The 22315-nt window shown below is 50.4% G+C and overlaps 1 protein-coding gene across 1 annotated transcript in view; it reads right to left on the bottom strand.

The window, feature by feature from the left end:
- Positions 1-22315, bottom strand: part of ppargc1b (peroxisome proliferator-activated receptor gamma, coactivator 1 beta) — a 35910-nt gene that overhangs the window by 7933 nt on the left and 5662 nt on the right. Inside the window, 2 exon segments of the mRNA XM_049027929.1 lie at positions 1322-1507; positions 2144-2329. Of these exon segments, the coding sequence (XP_048883886.1) occupies positions 1322-1507; positions 2144-2329 (372 nt within the window).

Genomic DNA, 22315 nt, shown 5'->3' on the forward strand with positions numbered 1-22315 from the left:
GCATCAGTGATACCCCCCCCCCCCCCCCACCAACAGGTGACACAGTCTGTCCACTGTCACGAAATACTGACTCGCTGCTGTGGAGAGCTGAGCCGCTAATAAAAGAGGCAAAAAAAAGAGTCAAATTGGCACCCTCCCAAACGCCCCCCCCAAGACCATTGAGAAACGCAAGAGCCTTCAGGCTTGTGTGCAGGCTGGTTTCCACAGCGGGCATCTGCACTGTGAAAGTCCCCAGACTTTGGCAGCCCCCCCCCCCCCCCCCCCCACATGGCCTCTCAATGCACTCGTTGTTCCACCAACAAGGGATGGTGTGCCATGATAGCCATCCACCAGCAGATGGCGACCTCAGTCTTGGCACACAAACGCACTGTGGTTAGAATGAAGGTCTCGTCCACAGTGCGTGTGTTTCAGGGGCGAGGGGGGGGGGGGGGGGGGTGGCAGTACGTGACAAGAGCTACGCAGCACAACTATTACAGCATCAAAGATGCTTCCGACATACAGCCTGAAGTAACCCGACAGTCAGCGTGAGACAAATTCAGCAGAGAGTATGTGCTTTGGTCTTGGTAACAGCAGCTCGTGCACTGAGCAGCTCCACAGCCTCACGACTCCAGTGTTTAATGGCGTCAGCATGCTAATGTCGAGCCCGTTTTGTGTGGCCGGTCAGAACAGCCTGTTCCCCTGGCCGGCCCGTCTCGCGTCGTCCACCCCCCCAGCGTCCCGTCTAGCTCGCGGTGCCGTCAGCCCGCTCACGGTGGGGACACAAAGGTGGCTTTGTGATCGCCAGACAAAGTGTGTTTCCTGGCGCTTTTCTGACCGAATCTTAATTTCGGACCGGTGCACAATTGAGCAGGAACAGAAGAGAGGCCCGGCGAGACGATGCAGCCATTCTGGTACAGAAGCCCTGAGGCTGTGAGCACTGACAGCCCATTCGGGGGTGAACCTGCACCGGCGGCTCCCACAATGCATCAGTGCACAGGCTAACATGAGCTCAGGCTTTAGATCCCGGAACGGAAGACTGCCAGATCTGAACAGAGGAAGTACGGCATCAGTGAGGGCAGATCAGCAGGCAGAGGGAAGCGGTGATAATGGTCAGTGAAGGTCTCAGATGGGGCAAAGCCAGAGGAGCACAGAGCAAAAGACGACAGAAAGCGAGGGAGCAGGAGCACTGCTGGCTGAGAAAGGGTCTCGTTAGAAAGTAGCTAAAACAACATTATAAAGCCCAAAATGAGAAAAATTCAGACCTGTGTTGCCCATCATACCCAAGCTGGGGTAGTCAGAGGCTCATCCACATCCACCTTAAACAGCAAGGAAGGGTTCTTACTAGAGACGGATCTTCTGTCTCTGGGCTCAAGGAGCCTGGGAAGGGCTCATTGTCTTGGGGGAGGTCTTCCTCCTCCTCCTCCTCCTCCTCAAGCCCCTCCCCCAGTGAGGGGAACACACCCAGCCCCCCCACCTCGTCCAGGCTGTCTGTGAGTGCAGCCAGCAGGGCTGCATTTTCCTCTTCGATCTGCAGGGAGAGGCAGAACGCACCCGTCATTTCCACGGGGCACCACACCGGCGGTGAGCAAGGGCCAGTCCCGGATCCAACCGATCCAGGAACCACATGGCATGGTTCAGTCCCAAAGGGCCGCCGAAGGATCCAAAAAAAAAAAGCCTGTCTGAGCCTGACCATTCCGACGGTGACCGCAGAAACAGACCAAGACTCTTTCTTATATGCTTTAAGAAACGTTTATTTAAAAGGAGCTGTGGTTTGAGGAAGGTGGCTGCTGTAGTTGTTTGAGAGGCCTTACTCTGTTTATCTCGGTGCATCTCTTTTGTCATCTAAAATGATAACACCGTTTGTTGTCATATATTTAAATTACTAACCTTTGCCAATAAGTAATGCTTCTAATTCCAGCTGGTAAAACACTTTGAACTGAATTGAGAGAGAGAGAGAGAGAGAGAGAGAGAGAGAGAGAGAGAGAGAGAGAGAGAGAGATGGGCATAACAGAGGGAAAGACAGAGATAGACGGTTAGAGAAAGAGACAGAAAGCAGAAAGGTGGGGGTAGGTAGACAGAGAGGAGGAAGAGAGAGAGAGAGAGAGAGAGAGAGAGCGAGTGTAACTGAGAAGCAAGGACAGGCTGTACTGCACTCCAGCCTCACCTCAAAGAACTCTGGGTCCCCGGTGCTGTACTGGGTGGAGGCGGGGGAGCCATCTGATTGGTCGTTGTACCAGTGCAGCTCGTTGAGGCAGCTGACAGAGTCGAAGTCGCCAGCGTCCAGCTGAGAAAGGTCAATGTCGGAGAAGTCCACATCCAGGCGATCCGAACTGACCTCTCCTTCCCCGTTCTGCAGGAGACAGAGGAGTGAGACAGAGGGTGGCGGGTCAGTCAGTCTGAGACGACAGGCCCCATTTAACTGGGACGACTGCGGTCTGCCAACGAGCCGTCAGATGGCCAAAGCAGATATGTGCCCCGTCTTTCAGAGACCTGTCGTGGTCACATGGCTCTACTCTGAAAGGCAGCCTTTCCCAACCCGGTCCTCGGGGACCTCCAGACAGTCAAACATATCTGCTCCCTCCCAGCTCCCAGCACAACTGAACCAAACGGTCAAGCAATTAAGAACGCCGACAACCCAGAGTGGCTGAGGGCTGTGCTGAGAAACACTACATAAGCCATTTCAGTCATGCTAGGGAAACGACCGCGGAAAGCAAGGGACTGGTGCCAACAGATAGAACGAATCCCCTGATTCCAGAGGGATCTGATCCAACAAAGGGTCCCTCACCAGACAGACGGGGTTTCTTATGTATGGAGGGCGCGCACACACACACACACACACACACACACACACACACACACACACACACACACACACACACCCCATGACGGTTAGCCCAGCACTCCAGTTGGCCGTAACTGGCGGTGGATCCGAAACTCGGATCCCGACGTGTCTGTGAACGGCCCGTGTTCCTGAGGCGTGAAATCGAAGCGTTCCTAAAGGCCTTGGGAATGGCCGCTTGCCAACGCGCCGTAATGTAAGGCGGCAACTCATTCGGGCAGGAAATGGAGGCCCTTTCGTGGGCGAGCACGTACACAAGGCCGCTGCCGCCACTCTCCAGAGCCGCGTCCATATAATCAGAGTGGCATTCTTCAGAGCAGCTCGTTTAATGGAGTGTGAGATTAGCTTATCACCAATGGCACAAACTCTCATAATTGATTGTGCCACCAGTACAAATCATTCTTTATACTTTTTATTGTTTGCCGTGGAACTAGCCTGCTTCCAACGGCCGCTATTCACAAGATAATAAGGATTCCGTCCTATAGCTCCTCCTCCGTATCTCTTTACCCCAAACGCACAAGTTCAGAGTCACGTTACCTGTCTCATCCAAACAGCTTGGCAATAGTGTGGTACTGCTTGTGTGTCATGTGACTGTGTCGCATGACCAACAGCATGGCCTCTTCAGCCACTGCCCACAGCCCCAAAGAGACACAGTTCATTAAGCCCCATAGTGGCAGGTGTCTCATTCCATGTGGGTTGTGTCCTTTCGGGTCTGTTTGTTACAGAACACCTCACTATCAATCAATAAAAACATCCTTGGCTTCCAGAGGTTCGAGGTCACAGGGATGTGCACAAACACAGACACACACATGCAGGGCTTTCTGGAAAACGCCATCCCGCATGACTCTGAGACCTGGGATTCATCAGCAGGACCATCTCAGGCACTTAGTTCAGCCTGGCCCACCCCCCCGCGGGTCTTTGACCACATCAGACAGCTCGAGGAGTGAGTGGTAAGCGTTTCATCGACCTCACCACCTCACTCAGCACACCACCCAGGTGCCTGCCTCAAAACCACAGAGGAGGATTCCTGCCTGCATGAGAGCCAGAAAGGCAACAACAGCAAGGACACGAGGAGCAGGAGATCACAACCCTCCAAAGTGATGCCCGATGAGCCTGTATGACGAGCAGCAGTAAACGGAACATAATCTGGCGACGATGAGGACAGTGATTCATTCTCCACGCTAAAGCGCTCGGCTGTGATTCATCGGGATGCGGACCTCTCTGCAGACACGTTCCGATTTCCTCCGAAAGAGACAGAAAATACCTCTGTGACACTGCGAGCAGCAGAAGACCTCCAATCCCCAGAAGATGAGAGATGGTTTTTAGACCTTGGCCACAGGAGGAACCTTTACCCCCAATTCCATCATTTCTCCTGACTCTTTCAGGAGCTTCGTGGATATCGGTCCTGTGGATATTCCGTGATCTGAGAAGATGCAGCCAGAGGATGTGCAGGTGGAAGTGGAGGTGAAACTCACCAGCAAAGCCCAGGGCTGATTCAAGATATCTGAGATGAAGGAATCTCCGGCAATGCAGGTCCTATCCCCCTGCATTCTGATGGAACTTCCAAAACACAGACGTGCTTTATGTTCAGGAAGGTCCATTCATGATGAGAAAGGGTACAGTGCCAGGATGTCAATCTGCTTAATGTCTATGTATAGCCCGTGTGAGAATAAAAGCCAAATATTCCCCACCCCCTCCCAGAAGCATCAGCTGTTAGCAGCCCTGATCCAGGCTCTCAGCTCTCCGTCTCCCAAGACAGGGAAGAACCACACACACCCCTAATAGATACCACCTCCTCACTGATCGCACCTCGATCGGCATCCATGATCGACAGGAGTCCCGGCCAATCTAAGGACCACAAATGCCCATCAACGCGGGGATGGGGGGGTGCTGTATGTATATATATATATATATATATATATATATATATAGACGCAGCACCAAGGCCATGGGGGGGGGGTACACTTCTCAATTGGCACCTGAAGGCTTTGCAGAAACACAGATTTAACGAGCTCCTCCTGGCCTATTGGTTTATCTCAAACACTTGTCAGCTAATAGGCTCTTATCTGGGTGTCCTGGTCTCTTTGAGCTTGCTGCTATCTGAGGTACGTTTTATATATAGCCATTATCCCTGGTCTCATGACTGCTTCTAACACAAGCTGCACATGACGGGGGGGCAGCTTCAGATCTGTCTGCCAGACACACATGGGCATTTCTCTCCGTTACCTCACCCCTACACACAGACCAAGTGCTCAGCTGAAACCCAAGCAGACCACAGCTGTCCCTCAACCCACTGCACATTCACACATCTCCACCTGCCAGTACAGGTATATGCGGGTTTCTGAGAGGAAGGAACAGGAATCCTCCCGATATCACAGGTCTGCCGCCGTCACATGACACCAGGCTTCCGGCAGCCATAGAGATCGCAGTTACCTCCCGGGAGACATAGACAAAACCAAAAGAATCCTGCTGCTCGATGGGAGTTAATGTTAGCAGGTCCTGTTGTTAGCTGCTGCGCCTCTATGGAGTTATCAGGTTTCTGTGCTGCATTAAGAGTTTTCCTAACCTAAATTAACCACGGTCATGTGGAAGTAGGTCAGTTCGAGGCAGAAGTAGGACAGAAGGTCACAGATAACCTCCGAACAAGCGTGCAGGAGGAAAAAAATACCCATTAGATCGCAGCTTGATGACAGTCTTCTCATGGAAAGGACCGAGTACAGTGCCTCCAGCGAGCCACTCAGTAGTGGAGCATGGTGATTTATCACACAAGCACAGGAACTTGAGCGGCCGAGGCACCGCCCATTACGAGACACCTCACACGATTGGCTCAAGTTCAGGCACACACCTTTCCCGACTCTGCCCCAGCAGGTTCTGTGCGGACATACCAGACGTGCGTGTGTAAGAATACACACAAAAAAAAAAAAACGCACAGAAGCTCTAATAGCAGAGGTAGAGCAGAGAATCGCTGCTCCGTTCTTGAGGTAGGTCTCCTATGTCACGTTAGCACTTCATGGAGAAGCAGACATTAATGAGCGATCGCACCTCCGGTGACCTGGTTGCTCAACAGCGGCTTGGCGGATGCTATGTGGCAGCAGGCTGTGCAGAGGAAGGATGAGGAAATACAAGGTGGGCAGCTCAGGTCTTCAAAGGGAGGCCTGCTCTTGTATCCTTACACAGAAGGACAACCACACAACAGGAAAGACTAATTAATACCAACAGCATGAATAATGCCTTTCAATCATTTAGTGCGTGACCCGGTTTCTTCTGAAGAATACAGAAGATTCAGGATTAAACCCAGATTAGCATACTGCCGCTGTTTGAGCCAGGCCACCCGTCATGACCCATGTTCTCCGTGGTGTCTCAATGGTCTAAGCCCACCTGGCTGCCAGCTCCACCTTGAGCCAGAACCCTGTAACAGAACCCAGCAACGAAAGCTCACCCAAGGTTCTACTGCTGAACCGACATTATATTTCTTCCTTCACTAGGTCGCTTACTTCACCCGTGTGCTCTGCTGCAGTTCATGTTAATTAGCTCAGATTATCTCAATACCACGACACAAGCCATCCTGGTGCCCACGAGTCCTAGATCTTTAGCCGTGGCACCTGCTGTTGGTCCACCTTCCTAATGTCACTGTAGTTGGGCTGACGCCTTCCTGGCCCTTATAGGCACAAACTACACTGTTAATTCAGCCTTATTACCAGGCACTTTGGTGCAGAAGCTGAGTCCACATCTTCCAGGGTATCAAATACAAGTCAAGGACACAGGAGAGGCAGCGGGATCATTAATATGCAAGGGGGGTAGGACTCACCACGGAGACGTGCCCCCGCCCTCCCTGCCTTGTTGGGCAGTAATGGGATCTGATACGAAAGTGGCTACAATACCGGGAAAACAAGGTCTGGTCTTCTGCCAGTCCATCAAGATGAACACAGATGAAAATAGGTTATACATGAAAGAGACCAAGGCACCGGTGTGGTTTGTCCCTCTTATCTTGCCGTATAAAAGGAGTATGACGTTCCTGTTTCAGACGGCCATCCTGTCTGTCAGGCAGGGCTCCATATTAGTCAGTGGGCAGTCAGGATGCACTTGTATCCTGAGCTCTTCTCCCAGTAGTATTAGCTGTTCCCTGAACCTTTCTCTGCTTTCGGAATGGGCTGGCAAGTCCATCAAAGGTGAATGGAGGTGGGGGAGGTGGGCAGGAGGGGGGTAGATGATTGCCTGTTTCAAATCAGCTGAGTTTCAGGCATCGCAAACAAGCAAAAGCACCCATGTTAGCCAGCCCCACTGGCCATGTCTACCAAAGGGCACTTCTCCACTGCACCAGGTGCCGTACTTCAAGAAAGTACCAAAAGTACAGTACTTCAAGGTGTTGGGTTTTCATCTGGCGTAAAAACTGGTACAGCTGCTGAATGACGAGAGGTGTGGCATTTTGTACTGAATTCGAACAATGGCTATAGTATATTATAGGGCTGGGCGACGTGCCAATAATATGAAAATCGCATATTGTTATCTACACGCCGTTCTTGAATGTCAAGTCGGCTAGATTACGAGCAGGGTTTGTCATACTTCCATACATTATATTGCTGGGGGGTTAGTTTTTCGCGAAAATATCTTTACTCTGTCAGAAAAAAAAGCCTTAGCTAGCTTTGCGATTTTAATTATTATTCTTATTCAAATTATCTAGTATACATTTACCTGCTTTTACATGAGCGATTTGAAATTTATGTTGAACTCTGTTTTTACTTTATAAATACCCCAGTATTTAAATTTAATTTTTTTACAAAAAAAATCACATTGCGATGTCTGAAAAATTTCCACCATGCTTTCCTAGTACGTATATTATACAAAATACTTTTTTCTTTCTCGTCATGCCATCCTCATCCTGTTGTGTCTGTTTTTCCAACCAGATCGCAATTAAAGTTTGGATCTCGTCATCCATGTGTCCATTGTTATGACTTTGTTTTTTAAAATTTGTTTATCTTTGGTTTCTGAGGTCGTAATTTTTTCCAGACGCCGGCTGTATTGTGTTCCAGAGGCAGGCTATTTGCATGACCAATCAACACAGAAAGTGTTTCAAGTCCCACCCCAAAGTACCAAAAAGTACCTCAGCTGGGCTGGTACTTCAAGTACTGCAAGTTCTGATACTGGTACTCAACCAGACGTCAATGGAAAAATGCAAGTACTGAAAGTACAGTAGCAAAAACATGGTACCTGATGCAGTGGAAGAGCACTCTAATGCTCCGAGCACCTTTAGGAGTAGCAGGAGATTATTTCCATTGTGACACATCCTCCATTAACTCTCCTCCTGTTGACATCATCTACGCCACGTTTGCACCTCAGGCCATCTCCTCTCAAACTGAACACCACGTGCTCAGTCTTGCTTCCCTCCATTTTGGCTCCAATACCCTCTCTTCTGCAACCTTGCTTGTGGCAGTGACCTCACACGTCACCCCAACCGTTCTCATGTGGCATCTGAGGATTACCGCTTGATTGGCCACCTGGCAGATTACAGCTGATGTCATACAGGCATGGTGGCCATCCGAAAACGAAAAAAAAACTCTGAGTGTCAAACATGAAAAAAAGAATGAAAATGGACATGGAACCAAATGGCAGGAAGTGGTACCCAAATCCATAGATTATGCTCTGGCTGCATGTGGATCCATGCAGGACAAGATGATAAAGGCAACGGGAACCACATCCTAGGAATGTGTTTTGTCACTAATATAAGGGATGACTCGACAGTATCCACTGTCTTAAGGGAACTCTTCATTTCTTATTTACTACCAATTAATAGTTGATGCTGGATTTCAATTAGTAATGCTCACAGATGTATAACACCTATCAAATTCTTCTCAGAGTTACAGAGTGGCTTGCCGGTTACACAGCTGTCTTCCCAACTCTCAAACGCATGTCTGACGCCCCACCACCGTGCTAGCGTGCTCCGCCATCCTTGCAAAAAACATGGCCGACTGTCCCACCAGATTCCTGGCTCGGTCACATGCAGCAGACGTTCCCTGTCTGACTTCCTGCGACTTCCTGTTCCAGGAAGTGTCCCTACACTCATCTTCACATTCTTCTCCTGTTTCTCCCATTCTCACCAAAAAGCGAACAAGCCGGCCGGAGTGGTTGGCAAAAACCCAACAGTCTCTACCTGCTAAGACTTCAGCTTAAAGGTTAATGAGCACCTTTGAGCCAGCCCTCAAGCAAGGACCATTAACAGTTAATTGGAGCTCTATCGATTCCTGGAACTGGAATTTTCATCTACAGCTCAAGGTCAACCGAAGTATTATGAGAAACGCCAGTATTTTTCCAAGTCCTGGATTGTTTCACAGACAGTTGGTCGCTTGGCTTGAGGGCTGAAGTGCAGTGTATTGCTTCTCTGATGTGGATATTGTCATTCATAAATAAAGACTTTTCTATTCACACATTTCCCGGCGGGTAGTGGGACTCTACAGTAGGCTGCCCCTCCCCCAGCTAGATCCATTTTAAGGTCACATGCTTCCCTGTCACATGCCGTTGTCCTCTATCCAGTTATCTGCTGACCTTGTTCAGGCTGTAAACAGAAGCTTCTAGTTATTCGCCGTCTGTGCGTCGCCTGACGTGGTTCCTGGACTAATGACTGATTTCTGTGCTATTTGGGTTGTGTGGGGGGGATTATTTTACAACTAATGCTGGCTGGTATATAGCTAAAATAATATCAACAACTGAACAACCTAATAATTGGAACATACATTCTCTACATAGCTATTTCCTATACTTGACTCTATTATTATCAGTTCACAAAAGCCAATTCAAGCTGTGATAACCATGCATGGGAAGGTGACAAGCATGACATTTTTGACTGGATTTTCTCCACACCAGTAGAGATGATGCCTGCCCAGGATTACCGATCCTGTCGCACCAGATACACCAAACGCTTCGTCTCTTCTGCTGAGAAGGTTCTGGATACCTGAGCTGGAGCCAAAGGCGACAAACGGAACAGTGAAAATGGTACCATCCCAAACCACATGCAAGTGACGTGTCCATCCAGAAGCCATCGTAGGAGACATGGACCAGGAAATAAACCAGGGAGTAAAATACCTCCCCTCACTGGCTGTGGCAGTGCTGTGAAGGATAAGGCAGGTTGATGGACGGAGGACCCTCTGTGTCCTTGATTTGGGTACAGTTCCACACCATTCTGTCAGCAGAAACCGGGGCAGGAATAATGTCTCACTCACCTACCCCCCCCGCCGCAGAAAAGGGAGGCTGACAGGCAGCCTGACAACAGCCGGCACTCTGGGCATTTTCCATCTGTTTGACAGGTCCCAGCCCTGTTAATCACTGAGCTGGTTGTCCTGCAGTGCCATCAGAGGCCAGTGGAGTCCCCATCTGAGGCACACCCACCCAGGGTGGCATGAGGGTGGGGAGGGAGAGAGAGAAACAGGGGGGAGAATAATCCTGTGACAGACAGGTCATGAGAACCAGGACACGGAAGATCTGCGAGCTCCAAACAGCCCTTCTCAAGACATCCGACATACCCTCGGACTTCCGTCTCTGTCGTACAGCGAAAGCACAGCCTGCCTCCTTTGCAGGACCCGCGGAAGTGTGGTGTCTCTCTCACTCTAAATATGGCCATGGTTTCTGCAGCAGCGGTCGTGCGCTAGTGCTCGAGCTGTCCCTGAGGACAGGACTCCTCCGTGCCGGAAAAAGCACCACACGTGAGCTTCCATGACTTACAGGCAGCATTTGGTGGCCAGCTTGGTGCAAACCTGGTGCAGCTCGCTGTATAGTGTCGAGTATCACTATAGCCCCTGGTGAGATTCTTCAGATTTCCTCCTTCGCTGTCGTCTATTCTGAGGCACCTCGTGTGAAAGCTTGGTTCGAAATTCACGGTGCGATTAAAGCACCAAGCTGACCTTTACATGTGGAATTCAAAGGCCAAAAGGACAGACTGCAGAGACACGCCGCTGTTAAAGGACAGCTTTACAATTACAAAGCTTGCCGTTTTGGACTTCGGCTTGCAGGGCTCGGCATTTTCACAACCATAACTCAATTGTCTTTCTCAAGGATATAAGGATGTCCTCTGGGCCTCTACCAAGTGGCCTCGGTGTCTTCTACCACACTAGGTTCCAGTTCAAACATCTCCAACTCTCCCTAAAAGTCCAGGTTTCAGCATCTTCCTCATACCAACAAAGAGAGTTTTTTTCTTTTTTTCTATACTTGCTGTAGTGTGACTCGCGCTTACCCATACCCAAGCTTCAGGGGCCTACATAATTTGCATACCACGAATCTGATTGGCTTAATGGCCCTATCTGACCCTGACCTCAAAGACAGCAAGTGGATAAAAAGTTTAATATTTATGCACTCAACTCAGAGGCTCTGACCAGGAATACCTTCTAGTTCAAGTCTTTGCATCGCGTGCACTTGCCCTGGAAAGAATCTGCCTCTTTTACAGTTGAACTGCTGAGTAGAACCTATAAAGGAATATTATAAATATCACCCATGCTTACGGAAATAATCCGTTGGCCGCCTTATGATGACTGTGGGCTATTCTCAGGTCTCACTCCAGGATCATATTTCACGGTAAAAAACTACACTGCAAATGCACTTAGTAAGTGAATGAGAGGAGACACATTTATCTCACTCATATCTAAATAACTTCCTGGAAAACTTCACTGACTGGTGCCACCTACCAGTAGAGCTGGTTAATCCATTCCAATTTCACCCATGACACAACAGATTAGTCATATGGAGACATTATATCCTTAGGAATCGGGTCAACGGTTGCCATTAGGGTTTGTTGTATTTAACACCATTGTAATCACGGCCCGTCCTATCAGTGATGTTCTGCAGGCTACTGATCCACCCCTCGGTGGAGCACTATAGTCCTGCAATTGTTCCTTTAAGCCCTGGCAATTCAGTGACGATCAAACCCACCCCTCACAATGACACTGTGACTACAGGACACAATGATAACTCAGGGGAGATGAGGATTGTGCTAAAGCTTCCAAAATTCCATCCAAGCTACCCTAGCATTAGCAGGGAAACAATAGATTACTCAAGGCTACTGTCCACAAAGTTTGAAAATGTAAGAGAGAAGGGAAAAAAAACACCTTCACGAAATCCTAAAAATATCAATTGTCTCCATAAAACAGGGGTTCGGTCCGCAGCCAGTACTCCACAAGGCCATGGAATACTATAGGTTTGGGGGAGGGGTTGGGTAACTCCCAAATTATATATCATAAACATGTATCTGCATGCCAAGTGAACATCCACCTCCCGAAGTTGATGACTTTTAATGCCCCATGACATTTTTGCAACGTATACTGGTCCAGTTTTCAAAGGTTTGGAACCCCTACCATTGAACATCTAGTGACTCCAGGCTAACTGGGCCACGTCTCTCCTGTGACACCTGAAATAATATCCCTCAGAGACATTTAGACATGTCATGGGGTCTGTCCCCACAGTTCTCTCTCAGCCCCTTGAGCAGCACTGGACTCATGCTGGTATTTGAGAAGCCCATTTCCTCAGCCCCACAGCCCTCCAAACATCGGGAACCAGGCCCAGCCAAAGTGCTGGCAACCAGCCAGCTGATGGAGATGCCCCCATGACTGCAGAAGTGGCCCGAACAAACAGACAGTGAACTTAAAAAACTTAATGGATTACTACTGACTCAGAAGGTCTCGAAAATAACACTGAGAGTAAACAACCGTCTGGAGTTTCCAAAATGGAAAGCAGAAGACGAATGACACCAGAATGAGTCATTCTCATTAGAAGAACACAGATAATGGCTGCATGGCTTCATGAAGCACGCTTGGACCAGGGGTCACGCTCTCCCCTCCAATGTTTGTGTACCACTTTCATGATCAAACTCAGCGGGCGACATGCTCGTGGACACACTCCTGCCACACGATTTCGGCACCGCACCTCAGGAAGCATCTGAATTCGTGACTGTTCCACCAGCATCCTCTGTGAAATGGGACTTCCCGGGCGAGGCCCTCGAAGTTACAGGTGATTTATCCTGTAGAGCTCACACAGAGGCAGAAGGCTCTGCCATCTGCCAGCTACCTCGCCTGGCTATCTCCACAAAGGAGTGGAGAACAGGCTCTCCGTCAAGATCCCGGCGTGAAGGTGCGCTGAAGGTCTTAAAATTCCTCTCCCGTTCTCCAGCCCATGACACACTGTCCCCCAGCTGGTTAACGACTAACGCTGTAAATTAGGTCTCGAACAGCACAACTCTGGCTCATAAGCTTTCAGCCCTGGATGATCAACTCCAAGATAAATATCCCATTCAGGTCATCAGAAAATTGGTGATTTATATAGCTTGGACATCGGAACAAGGACCAAGAACATGCCTGTGTTAGTGACATGGGTGGAGCCAGAACCCAAATGCTGTCTGGGACCTCTTTCCAAGCCGAACGGCATACCTTACATCTGAAAACCCACTCAAAATATGCCATTATCATCCAGCCCCCAATGCTGGTGAAAACACAGCTACACATATAATGCCAAACAATGCCATTTAAGAAAAAAAACGCCTACATCGGTGTGCAGAAACACCAAGACTTTGTAGCATGTTAACCCTCAAGTCAGTTACTTGGTTCAGCAAGATAACCAACCAGACTGTAGGGGCGGCAGGTCCAGGCAACTAGAGGAGGTAGGACCAAGACATCTGACTGGTTATCCCACCTCTTCTAGTTGCTTGGACCCACCTTCTCCACCATAAGATTGTACAGAACATTATAGTGTAAGTAAAACTCCTATGAGAAATCAATTTCAGCATCGCGTAAAGTAACACTCACCCCATAAATAGCAGGCGGAGCAGACCAGCCCCTCCAGATGAACGTTCCATGAGAGCTAATTCCAAAGGCCTGACCTTTCCATAACAACAAGCTCAAAATCCTCTTACTGACACATCATGCTTTAACCATCGGTTTTCTAATCCCCCAAGTTCTGCCATTAGAAAGCTACAGAGCCTGAAGTTCATCTTGTTCCAGAACATTTCAAGCTAATCATTTTGGCAAGTGTCGCACTGTAATACTGAACTCTCAGGCTCAAATGCTGACCTCAGCCCCGCTTTGTGTGGCTGTGGTCTGTTACAGTTTGACTGAAGATGTCTAGCTCCTAAGTATGGAATACAACAGCTCTGCATTCACACGGCTACAACTGCTGTTGGCTCTTGGAGAGCAGCTTAAATCTCCTTCAACTAAAACTAATTGAATTCCGCTTTTGTGATTAATCTCGATCTTGGAAGGTCACTGGGTCAACCTGCTTTCCGAATCACTCAGGGCAGCAGAGGCATCACTGAGAACGCTACATTCCCAAAGTGTCTGAAGATTCAGGTGACAATAAACGCTTATGAAACACAAACCTTTGCCATCCGCAACTACATACTAGTAGACTGAACACAGCAGATGTGATTTTTACACAAGAGCCTTCACTCCCATTACGTCTGTGAGAAAGTACGGAGAACACCGCGTAGAAGTGTAATAATCACCAGGATGAGGATGCTCTACAGAGCTTCAGGTACGAGTGGCTCAGACTTAGCGGTGCCATGGCGAAGTAAAATTAGAGACAACCATAAAAAAAAAAAAAAAAAAAAAAAAAACAGAAATGGGCGCCTACATAAGGAGACCGGAAGTTTCTGTTGATCATAAAGTAGGTCAGCAGTGAGGGGGCATGTACAGAGAGCTGGAAATGCCCAAGTGGGCCAGAAGCACCCAGCAACGTTGGCCTGGTCATCAGGAGACTCGGGGCAGCTCTTTGCGGATGCTGATAGGTGGTCAGTGTCTCATAGTTTCCAGTGATCCACACCGGGAAAAGTTTACGCCTTTCCTTTTTGTTTTAATGCACGGGGATGTCAGTTAGACAATCTCCCCATCTGGAGACTAAAAACGGACGATTACCAAGTGGACGGTAGGAAACTAGAGGAAGGAACGGCTAGAGGACGGAACTGAATCAAATTCATCGGTGTGGTTCAGTTACCATAATGAACGGCCAACGCTCCACATGAGGATAATCCCAGACTTTGCTACAACTTGGCTGTAAAGTAATTCCCAAATAGAACGAGACTTCCTCCAGAACACGGTGTTCCCCTCATCGCTTCACAGAAAGGAGATAGGTGGGTTAAAAAATCACTTCCCATCAGCACTGCGCTAATCCTGAGAGCGAGCGGAGCTCAAACTGTGGAAAGATGGAGCAGCCATTCGAGCAAGCAGCTAATCCATTAGGACCAAAGAGTCCCAGGCTACACATTAGTCTGCAGAGAGGCTGACAATCAAAGCGCCCATCAGAACTTCTAATCACTGACTGATTTCATGCTGGGCTTCAGACTCTAGAAGGGGCAAACGATGCACTTAAATTCATCAAGTGTGTGTGTGTGTGTGTGTGGGGGGGGGGGGGGTGAGTAGGGTTCAACAGGTTCTGTATGAACCAACAGTAGCAAACAACTGCGCCAAACTTGTAGCACCTGCAAATGGACGGAAACAGGAGGCTCACTCTGTAGAAACGGACCCTTTCCACAGTCCGGCGCTGCTGCTGGAATCGGAAAGCAGGAACTGAAAGGCGGCCGATGAAAGACCAGCCGGCCGTTTGTGCCAGAGGAGGGTCCGCGTTCCATGGGCGCCCCACAGGACTTCATTCAAGGCCCCAAACCTGCCAAAACACCTCCAGCCATCTTTTGGTTTCACGGCCTCCCTGGTACCACGGTGGTAAAAAATCCAAGTATCCATCGTCAAGAAAGGCTAATGAAATTAGCGACTGCATCCAGCACTTAGAATAGATTTAATGGGAAGGAGAGGAAAGATCGAAAGATTTGGAAAGGACTGCAGTTTAAGACCCCCTGGCTGTGGGCACTTCACTGCTCGCAAATTAAATTAGGAATCTAAAAAAATTTAACCAAGAGTGGAAAAGACGTGTCATCTGTCCATCTGGTTGCCAAAGAGGTTTTACACAACTAGACCCGAGTAGCTTACAGACAAAATCTGGAAAAGTGTGAAGAAACTAAAATGTTAATATCTAACTAGAACCAGTAAAAATCTCCTTTCAAGCAGCTTATAGAGATACCAGCCCTAAAACCCAGACCCTAGTCCTGATCCGCCCCATAACTCTAACCCTATAACCCTAATCCTCCGCACAATGGCACACCATCACTGGTACCATCTGCCTCCCTTTCAGCATCAGGAAGAGAAAGTCCCTGTAAGTTCCGCCACCGAGCCGTAAGACTCTCTGCCGGCCCGATGCGAAACCTAGAGGCTTCCAGGTCGCTTCCCCACCTAGAAGCTGAGACATGCCCACTCCACTGCCAGCTTAGCCAAGTCTCCCGTTGCTCGATAGAGCCGCCCGCTGCGTCTCCCATGGGGAAGCACTCCGCTGACGCATCAATGACACCCCAGGTGCAAGGACACGGACGGTCATGAGAGTGCTGTCGCCAGTGCCACCGCTCCTCCTGTGACGGGGGGGGCCCGAACCACTGAGAAAGTGTTTCTCATTCCCCCAGGGCTCGCTGCACTGGTATGACCCAGATTCACCGAGAGGCCACATGCGCATTTGCTCTTTCGTGGATCAGATAAGAGACCGGAGCACGGAACCAACGAACTGGACCGGTTACCCCAAGAGGGTGAGGCAGGTCCTGACACACGGTGAGGGGGGCTTCCACAGGCAGGATGGGGCTGTTCCTACCCTCAAAGCAGAACCGGGAACCCGCACTCCTACCTTTCAAACTCCTTCCTTATTTCTGTTGTTGAGATGCGAGCTTTATTTAATTTTGTGGGCTAAAATCAAAGCAAGCCACTGCTGTCGCCAGGATTGTTTAACCCCGTAGGACCTGAGGCAATGGAGGGCTGACAGACTCACCCTCACCCTAACGAGGCCTTAGACTGGAAACAAACCGGGAGGTGATGGCATGGGGACACACGGTGTGTGAGATGTGCGTCCACCGCGGCAGAGTGCAGCCGCTGAGAGAACCGCCAAGATTTAAGATCATGCTGGGGGTCGGGCCAAATACCTCCCCAAGGCAGATCGCCACAGCAACTGCCTCATAAACCGGAGGACCTGAGAAAAAAAAAGCGTAATTCAGAGAGGAATCCACAGAAACAGATAAAAAAACAGCATCAACTCTCTCAAATTTACAGCCCGATAAAGTGTCCTTTGATGCCGCCATCCCCCCCAACGAAGGGCAACAGCCCACTGTGTTCTCTGAGAATTTCTGGGGAAAAGACACCCCGAGAAGGATAATAAACCCTAGAAAAGGGACTCCGTGCCACAATGAGAACAAGCAAAAAAGAAATGGTCTCCTTTCATAAGATGAATTTTCAAATTCATCGCCCGAATTGACAAAAAAAAAAAAGGTGTTAGAGTTCAGTTTGGGGAGTGGAATCCAACATTATGGAGGAGGGGCACGCCTGCAGCCCGAAAATGGCATGTAAACAAATGTGAATGTGTATGTCCGTGACATCATATAAATTACACCCCGGTCTGTGGATGAGTTCAACAGGTTCAAAGAACAGATGTGTCAATGTACCGCCTGACAGGATGACAGGAAACATGACCCCCCCCCCCCCCCCATCACATGCCACCAACAGGGAGCCACAAGGGAAACCGCATCCCGCCCGTGTCCCCCCCAACCTTTACCTCCTATCTGTGAACACCGACCAGCTAGAATAACCTCCGCTGATTGGCTAATTTAAGCCCTCGGTAAGGCGACCTCTTTGTGCGGCTACGACCAGGAACACTATTAATTATAGTGTAGGTCAAGCTGTGCTTAAAAACCCTTCTGAAGGGTAACCCCCTGAATGTTCCATGAAAGGTTCAAATTACCACGACTACCGCCATTATTACTGCCCTCGGAGACGGACTCTAGGCGGATAAACTCAATGACCTCTTCGATGAGTTGGGTTCCGAGTCTTAAAAAAGGCTGGACTTTGGGATCCAAAGCCCCATGATCAAACCTCAGGGGCTGATAAGTTAGGTCCAGTGCCAGGGGTCTAAGGGGCAAGACCCACAACCCAAGCCCAGAACACAGCCGAACCACCTGAGAGGTCCAGTTGTCCACTGTCATGGGAATGGTTAAGGGGTTTGGCTGCCCCTTGGGGTATAAGCTGTGGCAGGTGCATAGAGCATGTCCAGAAGGTGAGCTCCGTGCTTCTCACGTCCAAATCTTGCTCATGGCTATGCATTTCGACAAAACTATCCCCGCTTGAGATTCTATGACACCAGAGGCTCGATCCGACCCCGAGGGCGGCAGCCAGCCCCGTTCCCGCACCGTTCCAATTGGCTAGCCGTCCTTGAATGCCGAGCAGGTGGGGATGCCTCAGAGTCACTCCATCGTCAATCAGAAGCCTTGCGCCGCTCTCCCCCACAGCCACCCCACCCCCCCAGAGTCCCTTAATCTTGGGTTGGAGGCGACCGAGGTGTCAACGTTCATAAATAATGCCGAGATTTATGCGCTGAACATTTCTGTGAGAGCAGCTGTGTGAGATGATAAGGGGAGTGGGGGGAGGGCAATTTGCCCCCCCCCCCAAGGTGTAAGCGAACCGTGACTCACGGTCAGCCAGCATTTGTGTCCTGTTGCATGGAGAAGCGGGCCGAAAGACGACTAATGGGTTTCTTAGTCTACGGGTCACATGGCTGAACCAGCACGCCAGCAGGGTGACCCGAAACACTCCCCAGATTTCAGGCCCATGAGTGCAGGTCAAAGGTCAAGGATCAAAGAGTGGAAAAACATTACAGGACTAAAACTCTTCCCATAGCATGTCCCTATGAAGATATTTTATGTCTGCCCTCAAAATGGCACAGGGGAACAGAGAGAACAGAGCTGAGGACGACACAGGGACGCAGGACATCCCATCTTCACTGGGTGCAGGACAGGCACAGAGAAGAGCTGACATATCTGAATAGGATGTGGTGGCCCCGCACCCCCAACCGGGAGCGGTGAGACACGAAGCAGGCAAGGTGTAGCAGCGCAAATCCAAGCAAGCCAAAAATACACAAAACATCACATGGACAAGGCAGCCTCTGCAAGCGGCCCGACCGGCGACAGGAAGAGATTACAGCTGCGCGCGTGTTTACACAGCGGAATAACAGGAGGGGGCGCCGCAGCACGGCCCGCCGCGTCACGTGACCCGGCACTTTAACATGCCGCTACCATATTTGGCCAGAGGAGAGTGGAAGCGCGATGTAAAGGCTAACAGGCCGCCGTGGCCGAGCTCCACTTCCTGTGTCAGCGTGCGAGGAAGCCCTCTGAGGATGGAGGGTGAATGGCCACAGGCGGGGGGGCTTTGAAGGCTGCCGCCATCCAATCAGAGGCCCTCTTCCTCATAGCAGGTCAGAAACAGGCCGTCTCTTGCATAGCTTGCGGACACCCAAGCGATATAAAAACAGCCACCAAAAACGCATGGGATGGGATGGAGACGTGCAGCCCGTCACCCAGCTGGAGGTATTTCCTCACCATAGTTTACAGGTTAGAGGGCGTGTGACATGAAGGCGCCCCCTCCCCACCCCCCCCACCCTGTCACAAGAGCGCCGGGACAGAGACTGCAAATCTTCTCAGACAGCGTGACCATTCTGGTAGCAGTTCCCCTTGCTGCGGTGGTTTGCGAGCAGAAACAGCCGACTCTGACCACCATCGACGGTGGAGAGCATGTGACATGGAGGAGCAGAGAACAAATCGGGGAAGGAGCTGAAAATTACTGACAGCCAGTCAGAACGGCTCCATCCGACTCACCTCCACCCTAACGGGCGAGACACCATGCAGACACGCTAATGCGCAGAGGAAGGCGCATCTACTAGGGCTTCAGCAACCCAAAAGCACAGGAAACACTGATGGAGATCGTGGCTCGGTCCACCGTTCCTGAGGTCAGGCCCCGGCCTCCACTGGCTGAACCCACAGGCTTGTTTATTAATAGCTGCCAGCAGAAGAGGCTGTGAGATCATCTGGGACTCAGGAATATGTGTTAGAACATGCTCTGCATGACCAGGTCCAATGAGCCCCCCAGTAGTTCCCTGCCACGATAATGCACCCTCTCTAAGAAACACCCTGTACCGGATCCCTAACCCTGAACCCCGCACTCCGATGATATCAGCGCCAGCTACCCAACAGACGAGCCAGTCATTCCATCGTCAGAAGGGTTAGGGTTAGCCCTTCATTTCATCATCAGGAAGCCCAAACTCATACCGTCTGAAGTCCTTCCCACAGTCAGAGGAACTGCTGCCCCGTGGGACTCCACAGATGTAAGGACTTCTGCTTTCCGAGGGGCCAGGATGTCACTGTGCACAAACGAAGAGGGTCTGGGAGATGGTCGAACACCCCCACCTGGCCCCCAGTCCGTCCCACTCCAGTCAAGCCCTCAACAAAAACCGTTTCCCGAAAACCTCAAAGCTCAGATTTCTTCCCTAAATGGCTCCCACCCAAGTCACGGTCTGCACCCGACAAAACAGCTGAGACAAACATCTCCAGACAGATCGATACGTCATCGAGAGCCAGGGCGGCCATCATGCCGGAGCCCGCGTGGGGCGCAGACAGGCCCCTGCGGCATGGACACGGTCCTGAAAACCCCGTGAGTTTTCTGCGTGCAGGTGCGATGCCAATGCGTGTCTGGGTATGCATTTACGCCACTTTAAGGATATTCCCAGTTTGTTTGTCAATAAACTCAATTTGCTACCAAAGGAGCTAAAGGACACCCTTGTTTTAGCGGCATTCCCGTTCCGTCCCCGATGCACAATCGCTACTGGCAACTAAAGCAGTCGTCAGGACGGAGCACCTTCCCGAAACATTCAATCCAAGAGGGACGCTCTGCGCAAGCAAAGGTGCGCGGCAGGCTGGATACCACCCCCACCCCCCAACCCATGTCGACAGAGCACTGGGGACGGCTAATCACGAGAAAACAACCCGCCATCCCCACGCGGGACCGAGTCGGCTCACGCCTATCCTGAGAGTGACTGAAAAGCAGCCCATTGGCAACGGGAAGCGGCTGAGTTCGAAACACTCCTCATGTGACCGGGAGGAGCGCCAGGGAGAGAGAGGGAGCGCAGGCGAGCAAGAGGGAGAGGCACTGAGCACAGGGTGGTTAGCTCCGGATAAAACTAATAAAGGAGACAGAGGCAGAGGCTGTGGCATCCTATTTAAGGAAGGTCCTCAATTGTGCTGAGATGTGCTTCTTTATATGGCTGTTTTGAGCTCCTCAGCTCTCTGCCGGGGTATTATTACCAAACAAAAACACACGTGCACCACGCGACCCCTCCTCCCCGCTCCCACAACATCAGGCGAGCTTTACACACATGATGTTTATCTCCTAGAGTCCAGAGGTCTCCAGGCGGTGTCGCGTCACCGTAAACCTCATCCTAGCCCAGCTTTGATCTGGCTCCGATCAGGACAGGTGTATGGTCTGCTCCTCTGTTGTTCCACTGAGGGACATCCCCCCCCCCCCCCCCCCGCCAAGGTAAATGGATGTTTGATGTACCACAGAGAGGTGGACAAGGGGCATGGCGACAGGGGTCCGGTCCAAAGCCAACACTGGGCCAAAGCTTCCTGGCTATTCCTCTTTGCGACACAAATGGTTCTGGGGGGGGGGGGGGGGGGGGGGCTAATTCTGCCTCTTCTCAAAGGGGTATCTGCAGCAATAGGAAGGTGATCGTGTGACCAGCAGGACATGTTCCACCTGCAGCCGGACTCAGGACCACACGGCTGCTTCTCTCCCGTACACCACATGTCCTCCGGGGGCACGATGGAAACTTACAGGTCGCTCTTAGTCTGGTTGGGTGCCCGCAGTATTACCTCTCCCACCAGGAGGTGGCGCCAGAGCAGGAGGGCTCATCCCTTCACCTCTTCTTCATCCTTCTAAGGCACAAAGCAGCTCTAATGTACGAGGAGGTAGGGGCTTCTCCCTGCAGCCAGTTTGCACCCATCCTCTGGGACGTCTTCTCCATTCAACCCACCCATACAGAAGCGATACTCCTCAAGCGCATCACCCAGCCTCTACTCACCACCTCCCCCAGCTCTCCCTACCCAGGAGTCCCCTAAAGATGGGAATAACAGTGTCGGGACTGCCAGCGCTGGGCCAGAGTGATGCCAGGCGTGATCATGACATGGTCGGCATCCATTCCCCAAAAGGGATCTGCGCCATGGTGACAGACTGTAGCCCAACACGTCAACGGAACAAACACAGGAAATGCTTTTAATTAACCCCCGACATCATAAATATCTTTTCTTCAGTCGAAAGACAACTGTGCATTTTATTCCATTGCTCATTCGCACAACTGTATTTTTGTCTTATGTCCGCGTTTCAATATGTTTTGCCTAAATGTCTTATCTGTTTATATTCGATTTATTACCGTTACTGTTTGCACTAAGGACAGGGAGATTGACATTCCTCCTGAGTGTGACCCATGCGTCATTTAACCGGATGACAAAGACACTCCGATTTTGTCTTCAAACATGATGCCATCAAGCACTCGAAAATCGGCCTGGTGCAAACGACGAGAGCTGACTGAGGAGCATTTATTTGATTTAAGCCTCGTTTGTTT

The sequence above is a fragment of the Brienomyrus brachyistius genome, chromosome 10 (assembly GCF_023856365.1).
Source record: "Brienomyrus brachyistius isolate T26 chromosome 10, BBRACH_0.4, whole genome shotgun sequence".
In the NCBI taxonomy this organism is placed as follows: domain Eukaryota; kingdom Metazoa; phylum Chordata; class Actinopteri; order Osteoglossiformes; family Mormyridae; genus Brienomyrus; species Brienomyrus brachyistius.